Source organism: Salvelinus alpinus, chromosome 35, assembly GCF_045679555.1.
Source record: "Salvelinus alpinus chromosome 35, SLU_Salpinus.1, whole genome shotgun sequence".
NCBI classification, from domain to species: Eukaryota; Metazoa; Chordata; class Actinopteri; order Salmoniformes; family Salmonidae; genus Salvelinus; species Salvelinus alpinus.
This window is the reverse complement of record NC_092120.1, coordinates 18973584-18998346: the sequence shown is the minus strand read 5'-3', so window position 1 is coordinate 18998346 and position 24763 is coordinate 18973584. Positions and strand designations below refer to the sequence as shown.

Sequence of the window (24763 nt, the reverse complement as noted above, 5' to 3'; positions counted from 1 at the left end):
AGCATCATCATTGAGAATGAAATGAAGCTCGATTCTAAGTAGAAACGCATGTGGTCAGCATTGAATCAAATGGATCCGTCTTCAGTATTACAGTCTAGTGTTATATTAACCTATAGGTCTTGGTTGGCAGTGCCCACCCCGGACAGCCTTCCGCCCTGTGAGTTTTTTCTATGCTAAACCATCACCAGGCTGAGTGTAGCAGACCTGCGCTGAGCTGTTTGAGGGTGAGAATAATGGCACCGGAATGTATAGCCTCTCTCTCTCCGATAATGAGGCAACAGAAGACTGGTCCATCCCTGAGGCGCAGCACCTGGACTGAGCTGTCTGCTTTTTCTTCTCTCCTCTGTCTTTCTTTCGGTGTCTCTCTCTCTCTCTCTCGGTCGGTCTCTCTCCATCTCTCTCTAGCTCTTTCTCTCCCTCTCTCTCTAGAGGTGGGGACGGCAGAATGGAGGGATGGGGATAACAGCTAGACTTGTAGAGCAATGCCTTCTTCCATTCCCTTTTCCTGCTTAATCACTCGGGCTAGCGTACGATGCAGAGAAACGGAACTACGCAGACATCATGTAGAGTATATGTATAATGGCTTGTTTGAATTATTCAGTACAGCGATAACTGTTATGTATTGAGAATTGGGTCTTTTTTAAATGGTGTTTCTCTCTCTGGTTCTCTCCTCTCTGGCTTTTCCCTCCGTATGGTCCACCACCTCCCTCTTTTTCTCGCTCTCCCTCCCTCCCGAGAGTCTCTGCCGAGTGGAGTCAATTAAAAGCGAACATTTCAGTGGGAGGAGTGTTTGTGCGCTCCTGTGTGTATCCGTGTCCATGTGTGTGTGTATGCGCGCCTGTCTGTCTGTCTGTGTGTGTGTGTGTGTGTGTGTGTGTGTGTGTGTGTGTGTGTGTGTGTGTGTCCGTGTCCATGTGTGTGTGTGTGTGTGTGTGTGTGTAAGGAGGAGGAGACTCCCCTGCGGCCTGGCAGTATTGCGCTGCAGCGCAGCACTCTCCTCCTGTGACAACGCCTCCGACGGGACTGGGACAGCTGTGACCAACCTACAGCGGCGATGACAAGCCTTATTAGACACTCACCCCCCCCCCCCCCCATCTCTCTCTCACACACAGACACACACATGTTTTTGCTTTCGCACATACAAAAGGAGACACACTAACATACAAGAACACGCATACACACCCAAGGGCACACATACACACACAGAGACGCACAAACACACTCACCATTTCCCTTACGCACATACAAACGGACACCCATCAACATATGCGTACACTCTTTCAAAGAAAAAAGAAAAACCTACTCGTTCACAAACACACACTTTGGAAGCAAAGTGAGTCTGAGTGTGCCGTATGTACAAAAAGAGAAGCTTGTTGGACAGATTATCCTTGGGTAATATCAACTTAAAGAGCAAATGCATACGCAACACAACACACGCAGTCGCTCACACAGGTATACGAAAGAACAAGGACTCAAGAACACACCAGCACAAGACAACTCACGAATCAGGGGATTACAATGGAAATGTCATCACACAATGGTGACAAATCCTCGCGCGGAACCACACAAGCGTAGAAAGAGCAAGAAAACAGATGCTTTCTTTTCATGTCATTTATTTAACAGTCACCAGATAAGATACATTCTCTTAAAAAAAAGAAAGACAACAAAATTAATCATTTCTTTTTGAGTTTAAAAACTATTATACAATATCCTCAATATATAGATTTTTGTACAAAATAAAATCCTTACAACTATAAAGAAAGTGTGACGCGGAAACAAAGACCAAAAAAATGGGAGGGAAATTGGAGTTGGCTCACAAACTACCACACTCGGGGGTGACAAAGACCCACCTCTTTCATAAATAAATATGTGTATAATAAAATGTTATATTATATATAGCTCTATTTTCCCAATATCGGGGCGTCACTAAACCTTTTTAGCACAGGCTATAACATTTGGCCAAGACTTTCCACACATACTTCACAGACTGAGATTGAACAAGAGACGACATCCTAGAATAAGGATGTTGATCTCGAGGATAGGGCCTGATAGTCCGTGCCATAATTGACCTCTGGCTGTAATGATATGCCCCTTGTACGGTGTACATGTTAGGAAATCCCCGGTACGGTGTACATTTTAGGACATTCCTGTTAGAAGTACTCAGTACAGTCCACAGCAGAGCGTGTCTACTGAGGGAGACAGGAGAGCTGGTTCATGTTCTTCAGGCATCAAACGAACAAAAACTGACTGAATCGGAGCGGGACAACCTGGACTTTGTCCAATAACAAACACTCATTTTCGGGTTTCCGTTGCAAAGCGCTTTAAAACAGTTCGCAACGGTGTGCTGCGTGTGCCCCAATGAACATGACCCATGGCTCTCTCCTGTCCCGAGGCTTTGTGTGGAACTAGAGTGTGGTGGCTACAGTAAATAGACACCGTGGTCCAATTCATGGGGACGGGTGTAGCCTAGAGTATAGGGTGTGGAGGGGGCGGGGGTCACAATCCCGATATCTGCCTTCACACATTACCATGCCGTATCCACCCTGTCCCTGTATGTCCCTTCAGAACGTCAACATTACAACGACAACAAGAGAGAACGACGACAAAAAGGGAAACACGCTGAATGTGGAGATGAGGGGAAGGAAGGTAGGAAGGAACAACAACCCTGTCTGACAGAGATTAATGCCAATCTGATTGGCTGATTGTTTTCGTAGTCTTTTCTACCCCTCTCCGCCTATATGTACAGTACCTTATACCAGAGAACCAGTCAAAACTCAAACTCCCACCAGGCCCAAAACACAGGCGAAAACACGACCTCATAACATGTGCAAGGGAACAGAAAATACAGATGATGAGGACGAAGCCGATGACTTACGACACAAACACACTACCCATTTAAGACACACACACCCAAAAAAGGATGGGGAAAGGGACATGATCATGTGATTATCTCGTTTTTGACCTACTATCAACCTGTGTTTACTTATTTTGTGTGGGGTTCTTTTTCCCACCAGTGCCCTTTCCCGAACAGACAAACCGACAAAACGGACGGCGTTGTCTCCCTCAGGCCAGGACGACTAGGCGTTAATCACGGCTATCAGTCAGCACATTACGTTAGCGACAACTGCGGGGGTGAGAGAGAAAGGGATAGGAGAGAGAGAGAAAGAGAGGGATGGGAGGCTGTTGAGTTTAGATTCCCGATAATGATGCATGGCTGCAGCATCACTTTGGAGATTAAAAGCAAGATGCTGAATTTCAATCAAGCCCCAGTTTAATGGGTCGGTCTGAGGGATGATCACTCTGTCTTCGTTGGCAGAGGGGAGGGAGGGAGGGAGGGAGGGAGGGAGGGAGGGAGGGAGGGAGGGAGGGAGGGAGGGAGGGAGAGAGAGAGAGAAAAGTTAAAGAAAAAAAGCTGGCACCACAAAGAAAAAATAAACCCTGGTTGAGGCAAGGTGATACGCCATTTCGAATTTTGTCTTCTGAATATTCCAAAGATGAATTCAATTGACATAATGACAGAATGCAACCGACTAATATAACATACATTTTGACTTGCACGGTAAAGTAAAGCACCAGATTATAGTTTTCAATTAGGTCAGTGAGGAGGCACAGGTCGTTGTAAGGGTCTTTCCCAAAATGTATCATTTGATTTGACCTAATACGAGCCAACGACAAAGAGATCAAATAAGCAATCAATCAGAAATCTTTGATGACATTTTGCCTGCTTCCCACTGGCAGTAAATGTAGCAGCATAGCAACCCCCATTATAAATCTATGCCACGAATGTATCTACAGATCCTGATTCTTGCACTTTCTTTATTTGTTCAGCAAAATGATATGTCAAATACCGTACCCGCCTTGCAAACAGCCAAACTCTGCATGAATTTGCCTGCTACATGAGCAGACCTGGGTCCAAATACCATTTGAGATATTTAAAATCCATTTAGCGTTTGCGTCTGCCTGGAGATAGGCGTGGTTTGCACTTTTGCGACAATTCTATTGGTTCCATTGCACCAGGCAAACTCAATCAATCCCAGATAAAGTGATGGAAAGGATTTTGAATAGTATTTGAACCAAGGTCTGCATGTGAGTGAGCTGTGGAGTCTGACCCACTTGTTTTAAAGTGCTTGGTGAGTTCAGGTCCCATGATAGTAGATGAGAAAGGGTCAATGTTGGGGAACAACACAGTTGAGATTGTCATCACAGTATACAGCTGATGTGAGAAAAAACCAATGTGACATGAGCTACCATCTCCAGAGGGAGTCCGGGCAGGGGGGGATAGGACGGGGGCATTTTATAACACAACATAGAAAGGTATGGGGAGTGAGTGACAGTGTTTGTCCCATCTCCTCTGTTTTCAGTCCAGGAATGACACAGTTAAGCACAGTGCTTCCCAACATGTTAGTGGGGAGGGGGTGGAGTCTGTCTATCTGACGGGCGGTGAGGGCTGGCCTGCAGCACTCTGGGTAGTGGAGTCTTTTGAGGCCTGCCCTGAAGCACTCTGCGAAACGTCTCAGCCGGGCACCCAGCTCTGGTTGTTGTGGGCTTGCTGAGGGCCTGCCAGTCCACTCATGCCCACCCCCACCCCCACCCCCACCCCCATGCCCATCCCGACCCCCACCCCCTGGGCCAAGGAGCTGTCAAAGTTGAAGTCCATTTCCTCTCCGGAGTCCATGATATCGTGGAGGAGGATGGACTCGACGTCGCAGTCCAAGCTCCCGTGGAAGATATCCAGGTCCAGATCAGCTGGTAGTCTCTCGTGGGGGTGAGGCTGGTGGTAGGAGCTACCATGGTAGCTGCCTCCTGTGCAGCCTCCCACCATGCCCCGTTGGTGGTGGTACAGTCCACTGCCCATTCCTTGGTGTTGGGGGCTGGGGTAAGTGTTGTGACAGGGGTGCGAGGGGTGGGGGGCGGTGGCCAGGTGGCAGGAGTCCTGAGGCATCCCCAGCATGCCGGCCGGGTTGGGTGGCAGGGTGGTGGAAGCGGGGAGGTGGGCGTGGGACGGGGGGCTGTACAGATAGGGGGCTTTGTGGCTGTAGGGCTGGAGGTGGCCACTGCTGATGCGTGGGGCCAGGGCTGGGGCTGGGGCTTGAGTCGGTGTGTGTGTTGTGTGGTTGCTGTGGTTCTGACTGAGGTTGTGGCCAAGATGAGGAGAGTTGTGGTTGTGGTTGTTGGTCACAGGGTTGAGGTTACGACTCTGAGGACCGTTGTGGCCGTTGTGGCTGTGAGCCGAGTTGTGGTTTGTGTGGCTGCCATTGTGACTGTGTGCTGCATGTCCGTTGTGTCCGGAGTGATGGCTGTGATGGGTGGAGCTCACTCCGTTCGTGGAGGGCCCCATCATGGGGTGGGCATCTCTCTCCTGGCCCAGTATTATGTCCTTGGCACAGTACTGCTGTGGCCCTCCGGGGCCTCCTGTCAGCAGGCTCTGCAGGGCGTTGGTCCCTGAGTAGGCCCGCATGGTGCCGCCGAAGCTAGCAGGCTTATTCTCCTGGATGGTCTGCATGGGTGAGTGGTGGCGCAGCATGCCCATCCCAGCCTGGCTGTAGACCGCGCCGCAGTACGACCCCTGACCTTTAACCCCAGGGTTGTAATGATAGACCGGGGGAAGTTTGTGGTCTGCCGCCGGGTGAGGATGATGATGGTGGTAGCCTTCCTCCAGGAGCCTCTCCTCCAGGCAGATCGCCCCCGTGAGATTAGCCAGCTGGGGCAGCTGCTCCACGGGTGGACAGTGGCCTCCCGCAGCCCCCATGGCCGGGGAGCGGGCGCTGGAGGAGGGGGAGGGGTAGAGGTGGGGCGAGGCCGAGCAGGAGAGCCCGCCTTCCTCTGACTCCTCCAGCTCGCCCTCGGCCAGGATGGGCGAGAGGCGCCCGCTCAGGGTCGAAGTGGACGAACTAGCCCGGGAGTGGAGCTCCGTCCAGGCGTCAAACTCTCCTTCCACACCCCCAGCTCCCCCTATGTTGCCTGGGAGAACCTTCCCCGTTGGGCTACCCTGCTCAGGGGAAGCCTGGAGCCCCACTTGAGCCCCAGAACCAATCCCCGGCCTGCCCACCCTCTTGCGGCTGACCCGGCCTTTGCTCTTCAGGTACTTGGTGCTGTTGTCCATGGAGACGGTTCGCCGGCGAGGGGCCTTGCCCATCTTGCCCCCCTCAGGGTTGAGCATCCACCAGGAGGACTTACCCGTGCCTTCGTTCTGCACCCGGATGAAGCGCGTGTGGAGGGACAGGTTGTGTCGGATGGAGTTCTGCAGACATAGATAGATATATATATATATAGAGAAAGAGAGAGAGAGAGGGGGCGAGAGAGAGAGGGGGTGCGAGAGAGGGGGCGAGAGAGAGAGAGAGCGAGAGAGGGGGCGAGAGAGAGAGAGAGATTGATTTAGAGTGCACGTTACATTGCTCATCATATTATGTACACAGTAAGCATTTTCACTGTTTAACACACTGGATCCCACCGCTGCCACCAAACGTCACACTTTAGCTATGGGTGAGGATAGCGTGTGACTTTCAGGCAATGAGTACTGGTCGCCTTTGTGCGTGTCCCAGTGCATCAGAACTCCTCATCTGTAGACATCAGCTGAATCAAGTATGCATATTACCTTTTGCATATGAAACAACTGTCTGTCGGAGAGGAAACTACAGGTTCAGCGACTTTGACGACGTGCAACCTTCCAATCTGATCCCGAGTCTGCTACACCGTATTGATGACTGTTTAAAGGTTTATCTCACACACATTGATGCCACTGGGGAGTGTGTGGATTCCCCTTCCAAGAAGAGCTTCACTGGTCAATATGTACCAGACAGTTTGTGTTTATGCGTATAGAGCCGCTATACACTCACCATCCTGGGGCTACAAAAGACTTGCTAGTACCTTGTCTGCCTACTAAACTGTAGACGCCAGGGCACAGTTTCTCCTGAAGTTATCTATCCGAATTTCAACTATCGGACATGATTAAATGCGTAGAAATAGGATGAATAGAATGGTGTGTCCCCATTCAAGTCAATTAATAGTCCATTCTATTTTTATACATGTAATCCTATCCGATAGGCGAAATCCAGATAGATAACTTTAGAAAAAAATGGGCCCATTAATCAATTGCCAGGTAGGTAGTCCACATGGGTATACTACAAAGCAGGATAAATGAGTTAGCCAGCTAACTTTGATTAAAAAAAACAAAATAACTACCAATTTCTGCATCATTAAGACATTGAAACTAAATTATGTGTTTCTGGTTGTTGAGTCAACTAGACCATGTCCATTTCAAGGTTATCTTTCAAAAAAATATATATGTTTTTTCAGAATATTTAGGTTAGCTGGCTAACTCATTGATCATGCTTTGTGGTATACCCCTCAGTAGTCTACAAAGTGACCCAGTCTCTCTGTAACTCTCCTGCCTATTCACCATCATGGGTCTACAAACTAGCTACGTGTGCCTTTACCAAACAGTAGGACTCATGAAAATCTATTCTCCGCTCTGTAGTCTAAACTGGAGTGAGCCAGACTCTTTGTACAATCTATCAGGTGAGAGTGCCAAAGATTGTCTGAACTGAAGACACTCGGTCCACTTTATCTCTGTGAAGTGGAGGATATTCCTCCCTCCTTCTCCTTCCCTCGGTCTCTTTCCTCTCCACTTCTTCTCCTCTGCCTGGTAGATGTAAACTAATCCCTGGTTCAATGTGCCTGGCTGGGGATAGTGTTTGATGTGGCTGCCACTCTGGCCCAGCACCAGCCATGTGGAGATGGATGGGAAGATTGAGCTAGGAGCTACCAGGGATAACGGACGGAGCCCACCAACCGCCTCCTACCTACAAAGACTCTCTCTATGGCCTTATTCTCATTCTGTCTCTCTATAACCCTGTCTCTTTCTCTCCACCTTCTCCCCTCTCTCTCTCTCTCTCTCTCTCCTTTTATCTGTCTCTCTTTTATCACCGTTCTCTCCCTTTATAGCCTTCTCTACTCTAAGCGGTCTGCAACTTGTTGCTCCTCTCTTTTCTTTTCATCCTCTTTCCTCCCTCTCTCTCCGTGTCTCTTGTGTTTGTTAATATACCGTAATCATTATTTACCGCTGAGAGAAAGATTTCAAATTTTTTGTCAATTTCTTTCCCACTTTTTTTTTTAGAACACTCATATTCAGTGATAAACTCTCAATAGATGACTCTGTTCATTCAATTTCTCATTCCAAAAACAATTTGTAGGTGTATTAGACTTTTTCGTGAAGGCCAAGTGAACACTGAGAAATATTGATTGACAATAGCTGTTCTGTTCTGCTTTTGCTGTAGGCGTTATTCTGAAACTTGAACGGCAAAATGAAACCAAAGCACCTAGTGTGGCTAAGCCTTACATTGGTACTATAGTACTATATTCCATTGTTTCAGATTGAGGTACACGTGGTGTAATTTAAGCGTTCGTACTTTCAATGGCACCATTGTGTCGTACATCATTTGTATTCACGGGCGAAAGGCACAGTCTGAGTACACACAAATCAAATTGTGGAGCACCAACTGAAAAGCGGCGACTGACTGAATTCAGGTGATCTGTGAATGCCTCCCTTCGGTTGTCTCGCTGTGACACCTCGAGCATTGGGTAACCATGGCAACTGTTGGTAAACGTGCAGGAGAGGGAGTATATGATATTGTGGTGGGTAGAGCAGGGAGGCAGAGTAAGGCTAGCGGGGGGATGGGGAGAGACGTTGGTTGTTTGATGCTGCAGCTCTCTCTCTAACTCTAAACAGTCTTTCTTTCATCTGGGCCATGCCAGTCCGTCGGGGACGCCCGGTCGGCGGTTAGGGGCGGGCAACTACGTGCCTGCGCCGACTACTACCCTTTTCACACTATCGTGCCAACCGGAACTGTACTGTGTTGGCTCACATATTTTCTTTTCACCTTGATCTAGTCAGCACAGTTCAAGCAACTATGGTGGATACCCAGCCAGCTCAAACAGCTTGGCTCAGCAAAGTTCAGTCCGGCTTGCTAGTGTAAAAAAGGTATACCTGTCTCTCCCATACCAGAACTTTATCTTATCAGATCATGATAAATGTTGTCCATCAGGTTAGATGACAGATTGATTAAAGGCCGAATGAAAAGGAACCTCCTTTAATGGGACCAGACCGGTTGAAGCCGCTACCGCATATGATGTCTGATCTGTTCCAAACGTAGCATGGATGATCAAAAAAGTCCCCCGCTATAGACTTGGGAGAGGGATTTGAACATCATCCACAAGCCCTCTTTATCTGATGAATCCTGAATCCACCTGCTTAAGAGAGATTTAAGGGATTGGCTGTGTCCCAACTGGCTCCCTATGCTCTATATAATGCACTACTTTTGACCAGGCGCCATAGGGCTCTGTTCAAAAGTGGAGCACTATATAGGGAATGCGGTGCCATTTGGGACACAGCCATTGCGTGGGTAAGTTGGCCATGATGGCGTAGTCAGCTAGCTGTTTGCTTCCTGTCTGCCGGCCTTTCTGTTTTGTTTTCAAACCCGGGGTTTCTTAGTAGTAGTCATCCTGTTTGGGTGTGGATTTAGGGACTAAGAATAGCCCTGCCAGGTTACAGGTTTCCCTCCCTGTGTTGGTGTAGCCTAGCCCTGGCCTCTCGCCCAATCTCGGCCTGAGTCAGGGCAAATATGGCCGGCCCATGCCCCACTCACTCACGCCCCCAAAACAGGCAGTCGCAGGCAGCCGGTGCTAATCCCGCTCCATCCCGAGTAATCCCAGACAATCCCGAGCTAATCCTGGAGTTGATTCGGGGGCACTCCCAGCTGGACGTCTCACACAGTCCACTGCCAGGTCATCGTGTGCACCGCGGGCAGTCCAGATACGGTATGATCCAATGGGAGGAGGAAGATGAGGGGGCAGACTAAGGAGATTCCTTTGTTAAGCAACCTGTCCATGTAAGACAATGAGAGGAAAGGCCATGTAATACAACCACCCTTTCAATTTCCTATCTGACAGAGCTAAGCGGAATGCCTCACTCTGAGTTTGGCCTTGAGGGTGGCTTTTTCCATACTTCTCCCCACAGGCTTACAACAGAATAGAATTGAAAACATTATTGTCTATTAAATATTCATAAAATGTTTCTTCAGCCCCCTGGCTTTCAGGACCAGACAAATGAAGGGAAGCACACAGAAACATACAATGACACGGAACACACATTCCAACCCTGGGTCCGGCAGCTATCTCCTATTGAAATCAGGCCCATGAGACAATACACATTGTGGAAGGCCGAAATAATAGCGTGAAATAGAAAGCTAAGACACAAATGTATTCCCTGATCCCATCCGCCTTAAGTAAACAGACGTGCTGTATATCAAAAGTTGTCAAATCAAACTTCTATGGAAATGTATATATCACAGAGTGGGTTTTTAAACAACAACAACCAGTTTGCAGTAGCCTTGCACTGTTATTTGTGAAAAGGGCATCTGTCCGATTTTTAGAACAACTGTAGCCAGTGGAAGACTGTGTAGCACATAGAAATATGATTACTAGAATGGTAAAGCCCCTCAGACCACATCAAGTTCACAGAACACTCATGGCTACATTCAATATGGCAGCCGGTTCACCCATCACATACGTAACATTGACTTGAATGGGAATGTCCTTTCTAGTAATTCTATTTCTATAGTGTGGCACCCCGGTGGCCCCAGAGAGACAATCGGCTTGAGATCAACTCTCATTAGAGCCCACGATCCTGATACCTGACTTACGTCTTCTTTATTCGCTCTGTACCAAGCCACTCTACCACAGCCCTCTTTGCCCGCAGATTAAGTTTAAGACCCATTAACCCGCTCAAATCTGACACGTTCACACTCTTTCCGACACAGGTGGCCTCAGAGCAGCAGAAAGGGATTTTTCCTTTTTCCAAGACCGGGTACTTGTTCAAAGTCAATCGAATAGGGACTACAAGACTTCCTGTTCTGGATCGATCGAGCTCCGTTCATGTTCCGAGAATGAACAAAAACAAAACAGGCCCTGGTCATGGTAAATAATTCTCTTTTAAACCCTTTAATTTGCCCCTCAGCCTTCTGGCCATTCACATTGATTCCTGCTCAGTCCTCCCTCCTCACACCCACTGAGTTTGATTTTTGGATCTGGAGTAGGCAGTTCAACTTGGAGAATCGATTCAACTTAATAGCCTTCAATGCTAAGGCTTGGCATTAGACACATCAATGTCTGACTGTCTGTAGGAAGATATTCTATTGGACTAGCTTTGTGAAGGCGATATGGCTCCCTTTCCAATGCCCTTGCTCGAGGGTACCCCCGGCATTGCGTGAGTAGGGTGACCGCGCCCAGTTGCCCAGCCTGGCTCAATGCCAATGTGTGTCCCCTCTGCCGCCACTCCCAGGGTAACAATCTGCCATTAAGACTCTGGTGAGCGGGGTGGTGGGGCAACAGACCGTCTGGGTTGGCTTGACTGGCAAGGCGGGCAGCTGGGATAGAGGGGGGTAAGGGGGTGAGAATGTAGAGGTATAGCATCCGAGCCACACAATGGGCTGCCCTCAAAATGGGGCCCCTCTACCCCCCACATACTCACAAGAGGGGATAGACGAAACAGGTCAAACTGTACAGGGCCCGTCTTGTGGAGAGAGGTTGTACTCATTCAAATAGAACCGAGTGACGAGCCCAAAGACAAGAGGGCTCGCATGGGAACGCCAAAAGAAACCACTCACCCGGTTCAAATAACTTAAAGGGTTGGATGACTGGCATGTTCGTTCTGCAAAGACGAGCATCTGTCTGGAAGCTGTTTACCGCCATTCGCCATGTACTCATTCGGTGTTTACCAATCCCATTTCACACAGAAAGCAGCCATTATGCTCCTCTGCTGTCTATGGGTATCTCTTCATAGCACACCATTCATTAGATAAGCACAAATCATGGGGGACCAGGAGAGGCTCTGGCTGTGTTTATTGTGATGCCTGTTTGTGGGGGGGGGGGGGGCTCAAACACAAGCAGTTTTGTTCAGGCAAAGGAATGAGTTTTGTCAGCTAAGCCTGTCTCCAGGCTATTGATGGAAATTAGCACTGGCTAAATATTCGCTTCCCGTGATTGATGTCACAGCTCGGCTTGTCCCCCTTTGAAGGGAAATAAAGAATTTAGAGGCGCATAGATTAATGGGAATCGGGGGGTTGGTGCATTCAGCATTCTCTGTCTGCAGGGGTGGGGTGGAGTGGAGGGATGGGAGGGCTTCAAGGGGACTGAAGGGCCTAATGGTAGATAAAATATGGCTCCATGCGGAATAAAGCAGATACAGCACGCTATCCCAAGTGGCGCAGGTACAGACAGGAACACAGATCTCGTTGGCTGCGAAGGAAGCCCAAAGTCAGACGATAATTCAAATCCCTTTAGAGGAGGAGAGCCTACTTTAAGGAGAGACAGATGGGCAGATGGACGAGCCTGATTTCTGGACTGCGCCCAAATTGAAAAGATTCAAAAAAGAAGACCTCTTATTAGGAGTTGAGAAACTAACTTAAGCCGCCACATGCCACAGGGGAGGCTGGTAGCCATACGGTTAAGAGCGTTGGGCCAGTAACCGAAAGGACTAGGTGAAAAATCTGGTGATGTGCCCTTGAGCAAGGCACTTAACCCTAATTGCTCTGGAGAAGATCATCTGCTGAATGACAAAAAAAGTTATCATTTTATAATGCCATCGTCATTGCCATGGTCCAATGTATGTCCATAGTCACGGAACTATCAAGTAGGTCTAGTTGTGTAGTCACGGCAAGCCTTGTCAGAAACCTAGGCTAGGAACCAGGCTGAGCTATCGTACAGACCATTGGCTACTATCTGTACCTAAGACATAGTCTGGAGAACCTTTGCCATTAGAGCCTTACTAAGGCAAGTTCCCCCTCTTACGACAATGCAAATCAATTACAGAATTGCTATATCATCCCACACACCACTCAGTGCCATTCCAAAGGGGGAAAGAGGGAAAGTCAATTGAGAGTTTGAGCTGCCATGTGCCGTGGTGCCCACAGTCAGGAAGTCTGTGGGGAGAGGGTGTAATGGAATTGGTAGGGGATTCCTGCTTGGCTGTGTTCTAATTGCAGCCAGTCCCTGGCAAATCGCTGCCTGTATACTTCTATAAGCACCAAGGGGGATGGTTAGCGGTCGGGTGTGGAACTGTGGATCAAGGGCTGCACGAGCTTTGGCGGCTAAAAATAGCTGCTAACAGATTAGCAGACCATCTGAGACCGGGATAGGGGATCGGGAAAAAATCCACCACGGAATGCCAGGGCGGTTTTGGCGGCTTTCCAGTTGGTCGGCGTGAGGGGGACACGACATCTATGACACCCACGCGACGAAAGCCTCCGCCTAGGGCTCGTAATCACATCTGACGCCCACGCCAAACGTGGGAAAGACCTGTGCCAGGGAGGGAACAAGGCGGGCACGTGCAAGAGGGTATGGTTTTCCACAGGGGCTATGGGAGTTAGGCTTCACTTTCCCCTGTGAGGACTCACAAACAGGTGTAGTGGTTGGTCCACCTGTGGGGCCTGCTCACAGCTCACACTTCGACTAAAGTCTGGGGATCCATCAGACTCACATTTTCCACTGGGCCTGCCATCATGCTGTCATAAAGTCATGCACGTTTCTGGAGAGAGGCTTTTACAGCTTTTTGTTTGTATGTGTGTGTGTGTGTGTGTGTGTATACTCGTGTGTGTGTGTGCTTGTCTATTTGTGTGTGCTTGAGTCAGGTCTTTTAACGGCCCACAGGCGGAGTGTGGATTTGATTATATTGAAACCACTCTCTGCCACAAAGAAACAGACGATGCAACAATGGAATCAATGCCGATGCGAATTTTCTCCTCCTCTCACTCCACAACATAATCTCGTTCATAATAATAACAATCTCATTTCCCGCATTCTAAAGGTCAGCACACACCTCTGATCAGACTTTAATAAACATCATTTCTCAGGGTTTCATTTCATATCAGCAGAGCAGGAAACTCATTCGGCAGCGGTTGCCTTATGGCATGCAAGAATTCATAGAATAGTCCCCTTTTAATTGCTTGCAATTTCATAGCGCAGAGACTAATGATCATCGCAATCAGATGGAAGCGTCCAAAGATTCAGAAGGACACGCACGCAGACATGCACGAATGCATCTTAAGCAGGCAGGCACGCACACACGCACACACAGTAGGGTATCCATCATGACTTGTGAGGTGCAGATGATGTGAAGACCGAAACTCAGGCATGTCTACACGTATATCACATGTATCAGTCCCGCAATAACACACAGCTTCTCCCTCACACGTTCATCTTCTCACATATACTGGCAAACAAAATATACACATAGGCCTCTTCACACACTCTCTCTCTCTCTCTCTCTCTCTCACTCACACACACACACAAAGAGCCTGGCACAGTGGGCACGCTCATTACCGCAATGCCAAGCTACTAGTTGCTAAGGAGACCTGTGGGAGAGGGAGGCTCCTTGTTGCCATAGCAGCCGGCCTGCTCCCTGCCAACTATCCCCCGAGGGAAAGGCAGCTAAGGAGAGAGGTGGGGGGGGGGGTGAAGTAGGGAGAGGTAGAGGGCACCCGTCTAATAGGGGAGAGGTGCTGGGGAACTTCATTAAACGCCCTGTGTACCACACCAACCACTGCTCCTCAACAATATACACCACATGCTATACACTCACACTCAAGTCTACTTATTCAGAGATGCAGAGAGCTACACCCACCTATGGTGTACGCCTACATACGACAGTGAAAAAGGTAAGTGTATATGCGGAATCTTAGGTCAAGGAAAGGCAGCAATAGAAGGAACGAGGGAAAAGAGAACAAAGGAGGATCAAAGAGGGTGTTGAATTTTGGTGTGAATGGAGAACGTTGGGGGGGTCTTAACTATGGAGGCGTCTGTTAACCGTCTCTTTGAGCCAATATGGCCATCCAGTGATAGCCGCCGGGTGATTGGTTGAGCCTTCTGTGTGACATCACTCCGAGCCCATACCGAAACACAAAACAATGACGGCCAATTTCTCTCCCCTCGAATCTAAAACCAGTAGTAACCACCAACTTCACTGACCGTTATATCTAATATTCCCACACCCCCAAAAACATTGCCGCCAAGGAGGGCTCGTTAGCTAGTCACCTCAGCCGTTTTCTTATGAAACAGCTCAGCTATCAATGCTAGCTAACTAGCTAACATTAGCTAGACTGCATCCAGACTCGGGAGTCTGGACGCATAGACAGGTCACATAGGCTTCAGGAGACAGCTGGTTAGATATGCTTCCACCATGGGCAACAACAACTGGCTACTCGTTCGTTTTCACTTAAATATGTTCAACTCATAGTTAGTTTATCCACTGACCACTGCATTTAGGAGGATAGCTAAATTACTGAAATGTAGCTAGCTAGCTAGCTAGCTCACCAACTAATCGTGGATTTCCTATTCTTTGATAGATTTGGGTTAACTTGCTCATATCAAGCAACAGACAGTTTGTGTAAAGGTAAAAATAACTATTAGTGGACTCGTTTTTATGAATGACCGGACAATGAAACTAAAATAGATTGGTGAGTCTTCAATTGATTTTTCATTCAGTGCTTACTGCTTATGCCGGTGACCAAGCTAAACAGACAGCTCTGCAGGGCATCTGTGTGACATCACACACCCAAGAAGGCTCAACCAATCACCCAACGTAACGCATGAATATTAATGACTTTGCCTCCGGCTATCCCACGAAAGGAAATGTCCAGTGAGCCCATTCCATCCACTTCCTGGAAATACAGTCTTTGAGAATGAACAAACAATGAATGACTTCAACTTCACATACAGCTATGCTGTATATCCAAACATACAGTACAACGGCTCAATGGGAACCTACTACACAACATACTCAAGGAAACATACTATAGCAGCATTCCTTCACAAAACAAAAGCCCACACTGAAGAGTAAGAGAGTGCTCATTCGGGACTTACTCATCCCGCAAGAGAGGCCTCCGAGATTGCTTAAACAGAGTACAGATAGTGATACAGCGAAGTGATAATGCTGAGTTCATAGGTCAAGGTTTGCCTTTTACATTGAAGTGCATACACATACAGTAAGAGGGCCTTTTCGTAGTGGGAAATGTATGAACCATGTTGCTTCCATGGAAATTAAATGGATTCTATTTCTATGGTTGCTTGACCCTCAAGATTGGAAGTGCCAACCTACTGTATGAATGAGTAGCTTTATTGCCTAGTTTGATTCTCAATGGGGGGTGGCGGTGGTGAAGGGCACAGAACACCCTGTCTGCTGGGGTAACTTGTCTCACTGTCTAGACTAATGAGAGAAGGAGAGATGCCCCTCTGAGTTTGGAGGAAAAGTGGAATGGGGGGGATTTCACCCCTCCTCCTCTGCCTTCCCCCTCCATTTCCCGAAACAAAAAGAGCCCAATTAAGTCAGTTTGAGTTAGGGTCTGGTGGTGTGTGTCTGTACATTTGTCTGTGTGTGTATGAGAGGAAAACAAGGAGGGGGGGGGGTCGTTCTCTCAATCGCTTACTCGCGTGGGAGAGAGAAGGGGAGAGCAGCCAACCACAGAGAGAGAGAGAGAAACGCACTACTCTACAACATAAGCGGGGCAAAACTTGCTCTCAGCTCCTCGACGGGAGACGCTGAAATATTAATCAGTATGCTCTGGTCACAGGCTCCTCTCCTCTGAATGCAATTGCTTCAAACCCCTTCCCTCCCTAATGAGTGGCTATGAGTGGGTTCATGAATGGCTAATGGACACAGATGGGGGGGGGGGCTGATGGCGGGATAGATAGCAATGGGGGGGAGTGAGGTATTGGGGGGGGGGGGGGGGGTTGGGGAGGGGGATGTAGAGAAATGGCGTGACCTTTTAAGAGGCTACTGAAAACTTCATTACGACTATCCCCACTATTCCTCTTCTCGTTCCCTCAATCTTTCTTTCTCCCACTCCATTTCTCATTCTCTGTCTCTCCCTCTGTTCCCTTCCTCTCTCTGTCTCTCCCTGTTTCCTTCCTCTCTCTGTCTCTCCATCGCTCTCTCATCCATCTACCTTGTGCTCTCCTGTTGGTGCGTGCTGACTGATAACCCTCTTACCCACACAACCCCTCAGAGCTATACTGTACACTGAAGTTTCAGTTCTAGGGCTATTTAAGGGCACTTCACCAAACTACACACTTATGCTTTAATGAATACACACAGCGTTCATGTCAAAATGAACATACTGTACATGCAGGCAAACGTATAAATAACTTACCAACATTAAAACTGCAATAGTCTGAATGTTATCTCCAAAACCCTTACATAGAAATGCCTCATATAGAATGTAAACATAGAAATGTCTCATATAGAATGTAATCAGCTGTAGGGCTGTAGAGAAATCCACACAGGCCAGACAGTAGTAGCCCGAGAGTATCTGAAAGTGATGCAGTGTTACTTGAAGAGAGTCTCAGTAGAAAACCGATGCACTATTTCGGCCTTGTTGATTGGATTCGTAAAGCCAAATGGGTAATAGATTTGGGATATACCCCCACATTGAAGAAAGCTTTATGCTGAGAAGTTTATGCACAATCCCCGATTCATTGAGAAGAGACAAAATAAATGGAAAAGGGAAAGCAGAAGGGAAAACATTTAAATTCAGTTGATTTTCGAGACTACTTATTGACTGTGAACCGTGCAGGAACGTTTTAAAAGTAGGACCACTTCAACTACTATTGGAACCCTAACTCCCCCTAGCATTCTCCTCAACTCAAAGTGTACGAGACACAATCAGCAGCGCCTTGAATGTATCACATTTTTTTTTTTGTGAAGTCGGGAGGGGATTAGTGAGCAGAAGAATGAGAAATGTGGGTTACTTCGTCTTCCCAGGACCCTCCGTTACCATAGAGGCCGTGTCTGGATTAGGAGCGGCTGGAGCTGCCAGCGTGCTGACGCAGATGCACACACTCCCCTGCTTAATCCACTCGCTAATTGGAGGAGTGGGCTCCTATTGGGCCTATGACCTAATTCTTGACCTAACCCCTCCCTCTCGGCAGCAGTCATGGCTGGGCGGGCCACCGGATTACAGTTTGCGCGGGGAAATGAGACCTGGTTCATAAGGAGTGTATAGGTCTATGTCAGAATGTATGGGGCTGTAGGAGACTGCACGGATGAATGGGGTCATGCTGCACGGGGACGTATGCTCCACGGGGACGTACGGTCTATCTATGGGTCTGGGTAAGGATGTATGGGATTGCACGAGGCAGGCCGGATTAGGGCAGGAAAATGAGACCTGGTTCACAGGGGGTGTTCAGGCCTGTATGGGCTTATGCTGCACTGAGACATATGTATGGGGCTGTGCAGGGTTGTAAGGGGATGTAGTAGGATGTATGGGGTTGTACTGCCCGAGGGCATACGGGGCTGTGTAGGGGAGTGTGGCGGGGTGGCCGCATAGGCCAATGGGGATTATAGAGTCAGACTACAGTCATACACGGGTCGCTATAAGGCATACAGGATATATATTGTATCGCCTCCTCTACAGAGGGATGAAAGCCCCATTATGTCTATCAGTACTGTTGAATGTGATTGTGTGTGTGTGTGTGTGTGTGTGTGTGTGTGTGTGTGTGTGTGTGTGTGTGTGTGTGTGTGTGTGTGTGTGTGTGTGTGTGTGTGTGTGTGTGTGTGTGTGTGTGTGTGTGAGAGAGTTTCCGCCTGAGTGGTACTGTCAGTGGGTATCACTCAGCCCGGCTGCGTGGCAAGACGCGTGGATCATTAGCAGAGATGGAGAGAGAGAGGAGGAGCGGAACGGAGGAGAGAATGAAGGGAGAGAGAGACTGAGTCGGGCAGCGCGTCTTAATGTCCGTCTTGAGAGCATTATACATGGCGCTGCACTCTCCTCTCAGTCACGCAATCACCCCACCGTAAAAGCAGACTGAGCCCCCCCTTTTCTCCTCTGTCACTCTCTCTCTCTCTCTACCCCTCCACCCCCCCCTTGCCCAGTCTCTTATTCACTCTCTCCAAATCTCTTCCCTCCTCGTTCACACCGTTCATTCACTTCATCTTCATTATCGCTTTTCATCTCTCCCTTGCTCCAAATCTATCGCTCCCACTTTCTCTCGATTGCTGGCACGTCATTTCTTCTCTCCCCTCGTTCCAATCTCCCCATGTTCTCCAACTCCGTAGCCTTACGCGTTCATTTCCTCTCTTTCCCTCTCTCCATCAGTGTCACTTGCCTGCACTCTGGTCCACGGCGCTACGTAGCTACTGCTCTATGTCTTCAGACACATGCTTAGACACAGACCGACACACACACACACACACACGTGTCTCTGCTACGCACTCTTTCATTCATCATCTGTTTTCCCAATGTTCTCCTTCCTTCGCTCTGGGGCTATGCCCAGTGCAGAGATGCCCGACGCTAAATGTTGAAAACAACATGGATGACATTTACTAGGATAATGGTAAACATTTGCCTGTATCCTTCTACATAGCTGCGTCATGTTCATTAGGTACCAAAAGGAAGAAAATAGACTGAAACAGGGAAAGGAGTTCTACAACAAGAAACACTCATTTATGTTTTCTGTTGCAAAATGTTTGGAAACATTTTCCGTAGCGTGTCATAATGAACACTACCCGAGATTCATACAAGCACGGCACCAATTGTCCCCCATGCAATGGTGGCTTGCTTGCTTAGTGGGTTAGGGGGTTGAATAATTTCTTAGCGTACATCTGTTGGTGGTAGCGTTAGCATTTTAACACCCAAACAGATGATGGGTTGCTGCATTTGTCCCTATGAAACATTTGTGAGACCGGCACAGAGCTGCCTAGCGTAGCCCAGCGTTAGCCCCGCTAACACGGAACCATAGTGAGGCTAAGTGATGCAATCTGGCCTGATGCCAACAGCGCTCTGAAACAGACTCAAGCCTCAGATGATATGCAGACAGAAAATGAGACGCATGTACGCCCACTCGCTGCTTGGGGACCACGTGACTGCACAGGTGCAAATGGGGCTGGGTGGATAGAGGACAGAGAGTTTCGGCAAGTAGGCTACAAGACTGAACAGTGTATTTGAGGGATGACTGAGACAAAGATGGAATGATAAGAGTGGCTGGCGACGGAGTGTGAAAAGGTGGCTAGATGAAGCAGCCTAGACGCCTCATGTACAAAAGACAGGCAATCACATTGAGACTGCACACACTCACCTCCAAACACACACACACACACACACACACACACACACACACACACACACACACACACACACACACACACACACACACACACACACACACACACACACACCTCTGTCAACCCTGCAAGCTCTCAACCATGTTTCAGCTGTCAATCCCCCCCCTCACTTCCCCTCTCTTGCCCCATTCTCTTGTCAGCGTGTCACTCAGGCCTTCCAGGTCCCACCTTCCCACCTACGAGTTCATCCCACCAGCCACCATCCTAGCCTGCTCTCCCGATCAACACACACGAGTAACACAACCAAACAACCTCTCCCTTATGACAGAAATACATTAATCACACACACACGAGTAACACAACCAAACAATCTCTCCCTTATGACAATCATAGATTCATAACATTCAGACACACACACACACACACACACACACACACACACACACACACACACACACCTCTCTTCTACACCACTGATTTATTTGCCTCCCCAGTTGCTCTGTCTGCATGGATCACTTGTAAGGATTTGAGAAAATACTTTTTGCTAAGCTGATTGCTAAGGGGGGGACAAATTAACGTCAGCACAACTGCATAAAACCTTCTTGGGTCACGGTCTCCCTTATGTAATAGTGTGTGTCTGAGTTCCCGAAATACCACTCCCCCACACACACAGCCCCCGCCTCACCCCATTCACCCATTCTGTTCTAATTGAGGGATCTTTTTTCGGAAGCTGTTATTGCTCTCATTTAATTATTTATTTTGTCGGGAAGCACTGAGCAATCTGGTGGGATAAGAGAGCTGGTGTGTGTGTGTTGTTACAGTAACTGTAACATACAGTGACTGAGTCTAGACCAGTGAATCTAGACCAGAATAGAACTTGAGTGAAATTAGGTATATGTGAAGGGAAGGCGGGTTAGGTCTTTGTGTGCCTGTGTTTTTTTTATTTGCACGAAAGTAGGCTATATACTGTGTGAATTTTACAGTGAATATGTGAATTTGCGGATGTGTGTGTGTGTGTGTGTGTGTGTGTGTGTGTGTGTGTGTGTGTGTGTGTGTGTGTGTGTGTGTGTGTGTGCTTAACTATCCTTGTGGGTACCAGAAGTCCTCATAAGGATAGTAAAACAAGGACAATTCAGACAAGTGGGGACATTGTGTCGGTTAGGGTTAGAATTAGGGTTAGGGGTTTGGGGTAAAGGTTAGGCATAGGGTTAAGGTTAGACATAGGGTTAAGGTTAGGGTTATGGTTAGGTTAAGGTTTAAGGTTAGATTTAGGGTTAGGGAGAATAGGATTTTAGATGGGACGCAATTCTTTGGTCCCCACAAGGATAGCAATACAGAACTGTGTGTGTGTCTGACTGTATGCACTTCTGAGTGCAGCGGGAGTGCACTAATGGACGCACACTTGAGCTGAAGTGCGCAGAGTAGCTGAAGTGCAGCCAAGTCTGGCTTCCAGTCCTGCTTGGAAGCTCTAATCCACTCATCCTCATCTCCCTCTCCTTCTCTGTCTCTCCATCTGCGCTCTCTCTCGCTCTCACACACACACACGTCTGTTCTCTCTCTCTGTCTGTCTCTCTCTCCTGAATCCTCTCCCAAATGACAAAAGATCATGGATCCATATGCCAACCCTGACCTATCCCCTCTTTCCTGTCCTCTGCAAGGCGATGGAGAGAACAAGGGAAAGGAGGACAACACGGAACGACAAGCAGTGACCTTTACCATACTCTCACTGCCTCAGGACACAGCTAAGGAGAGGTTAGGTTAGCAACATGACTGAGCGTCTTGCCTCGGGGTGTATCTCAATACACTCAAGTAGCATTGTCTGACATACCGGGTATAATAGTCCGAATTAGCATCATCTCCTAGCCTTCTCTCCTTTTGTATGTACTGATGAAAAAAGAAAGGATAGGAGAGATCAAACCGTTTAAACCTGCTTTAATGTGTCCACCGAATGAAGGGGATGAGAGAAGGAGACAAACTATTGAGATGCACCCCATTGTCAAAGACCTTTATGGTAGGTGTAGCTGTCAAGTCCTGCCAAGACCTCAGTCTGGATCAATCCTTGAAGCTCTCTGGTACACTCTTACTAAAAAGTTAGAACCGTAAAAGGTTATTCAGCTGTCTCTGTAGGAGAATCCTTTTGGGGTCCACGTAGAATCCTTTTTACCAAAGGTTCTCTTACAGGGACCGCCAAAGAACCCTTTATGGTTATTTCCTGGATACATCAGACTGGATACAGAGCTGTCCATCAATGATGGATACACCTGTGGTCACAGGCGACTATAGCAACTATAGGCCCCAAACTCACAATGGAAAACGTCAGTCGGATACAGTCAGAGACAACTCTAAGACTGGCATTTAACAGAGAAGAAAAGCGAGGCGTTTGTCATGTTAGTTTTAGTAATAAAAGAATGACTGAAGGAGAGAAAGAAGGAGAGATGAAACAGGACATCAAAAGAGGATGAAAGGAGAGGGAATAAATGAGCGAGGGATGGGGAAATGAGTGGTAAAAGGGGTACTTTGCGAGGAGGAATGAAAGTGACTGAAAGTGTGAAATAGAGCAAGAGAGGAGAGGAGTGAAGGGATTGAGTGACAGGAAGTGGGTGTGTGAGAGAAGGAAAGCCCAAATATACGAGGGAAAGGAAGTCAAAAGGAGAGAGCGGGAGAAGAAAGCTAGAGAGAGAAACACAGGGAGATGGAAACAGAGAGAGAAAAAAGCCCAAGATACAAAGAAAGAGCAAAAGAGAGAGAAAAAGAGTAAGAGAGACAGAAGCAGAGAGACGCATGTAGAGAGACTGAAACTGAGGGAGACATACGTGCTGGGTTCATTCCGGGCTATCTGCTGGCTCTGAGTTCAGCCCTCCTCACACGGTCAGAATACTAAACACGGGACCCCGCATCCTGACCTTACATTCATCCCCACTGACACACAAATCCAGTTAGGACAGTCAAATTTCAGCCCGATGGCCAGCCGGCCTGCTGGCCACGGCTAACCTCCCTCACCACCCCTACTGCTACAGTCCCTACTTGGGTTGGAAAATTCCCTAAAATGCACTGTTATTTTGTGAAGAATTCCAGGTTGGAGAATTCCCTCAGAGTTCATTCCCTCCTTCAAAGAGGATTTCTAAAAAAACAGTGAACTTTGAAAACATTTGGGGATTTTTGCAACTATACCTCTACCCCCAGTGAACAGAGCCCCCAATGTAGTACCGTAGGCGGAAGTTGGGCTTAGATAACTGATCCAAGATCCAATTTGTGCCCTTCCCCCCAGGTACATAAAGTTGGGATTTAGGGAAGGGTAAGCTGATCCTAGACCTGTTTCTGAAAGCAACTTGTACCTGGAGTGACCCAGCTGACCACCAACAGCCAAATCCATCAACTGCATGGGCGGAAGTGGGCTACATACAGGTGTACATGAATAGCCAGTAACCATTAGCATAACAAGCAGACACTTTAACTGTTCTCAGCCCCGGTCTCCTCCTCACTCCCATATCAACCAGACAACGATATGTCAAGGTTCTGTCAACGGTAACTACATTTCCCTTTGTGATCCAGCCCTCTTCATCCCCTTTAGGGTGGTTACCCGTCGAGCCATGTGGCTGCGGGAACCTTAGATACACCGATAGAAGGCCCAGACACACACTCTCTCACGTACACACACACACTGATAGTTGGCCCAGACACACACTCTCACGGACACACACACACTGATAGATGGCCCAGATATACACGCATGCGCATGAGCGCACGCACACACACACACACACACACACACCCTGACAGACAGGCTGAGAGGGGTGGGACAGACGGGGACACGCCACCTCAAACTGGCCAAAGATAGAGTGTCACCCACCCAGCCTCTATACTCTCCCCTCTCTCCCCTCCTCGCTCTTCCACTTTCCTCACCCTGTCTCCCTCTCGTCTTCTCGCCCTCATCAATCGCTGCATATTGTGTTATGATATATGAAATATGAGCACCTAGATTTTCTGTGATGACATTTTTTTGTGGCGCTGAGAGAAATATGGCTTCCAGTGTACAGTATCTCCGTATGAAGAGAGAATCATACGTTGTTCAAGTAACATGCTTTTCATACTTTAATTCAAAAAATAAAAGATATATATATATTTTTTAAATGGATAAAGTAACACCATGCTCATGTCAGCAAATGGCTGATTATTTATTTGCAAATATGACAGGTTCCCAACCACTATTCTGTGTTCTCAACGGGGATTCCGCACCACACGGTCATTAAGAAGGACAATTGACGGAACGGAAAACCATCAGTGAGTACATTATGTACACGATGGTGTTGCATTACAGAAAACACCCATTTCATCACACTGTACAATGAATATCAAGATAGTTTGATCATAACAACAATAAAGACTGGAAAAAGCCTAAGCCGGAACTCACATGGTCGAGTTGCCTTACATAAAACAACGTCAGCGTTCTAAACATCAACACACCGTAGGCCTTTATCACTATAGCAACCATAACAATACATGACATTCCACAAACATTGCTGTAGCAAGATACTAGGCCTACTGTAGCAACTGCTCATCTGATCGGTAAGTAAGTACAAATAGTATGTTTGTGACATTCCGTGCACAGTACGGGGAGGTGTACAGTGCAATACAGAAGGCAACATTGCTGTG

The 24763-nt window shown here is 47.9% G+C and overlaps 1 protein-coding gene across 1 annotated transcript in view; it reads right to left on the bottom strand.

Annotated features, from left to right (window-relative positions):
• Positions 1-3365: 3365 nt before the first annotated feature.
• LOC139564370 (forkhead box protein O6-like) overlaps positions 3366-24763 on the bottom strand; it is a 35151-nt gene continuing 13753 nt past the window's right edge. The window contains exon 2 of the mRNA XM_071383847.1: positions 3366-6241. Within this exon, the coding sequence (XP_071239948.1) occupies positions 4514-6241 (1728 nt within the window). The 3' untranslated portion in view covers positions 3366-4513. The remainder of the gene's footprint in view (positions 6242-24763) is intronic.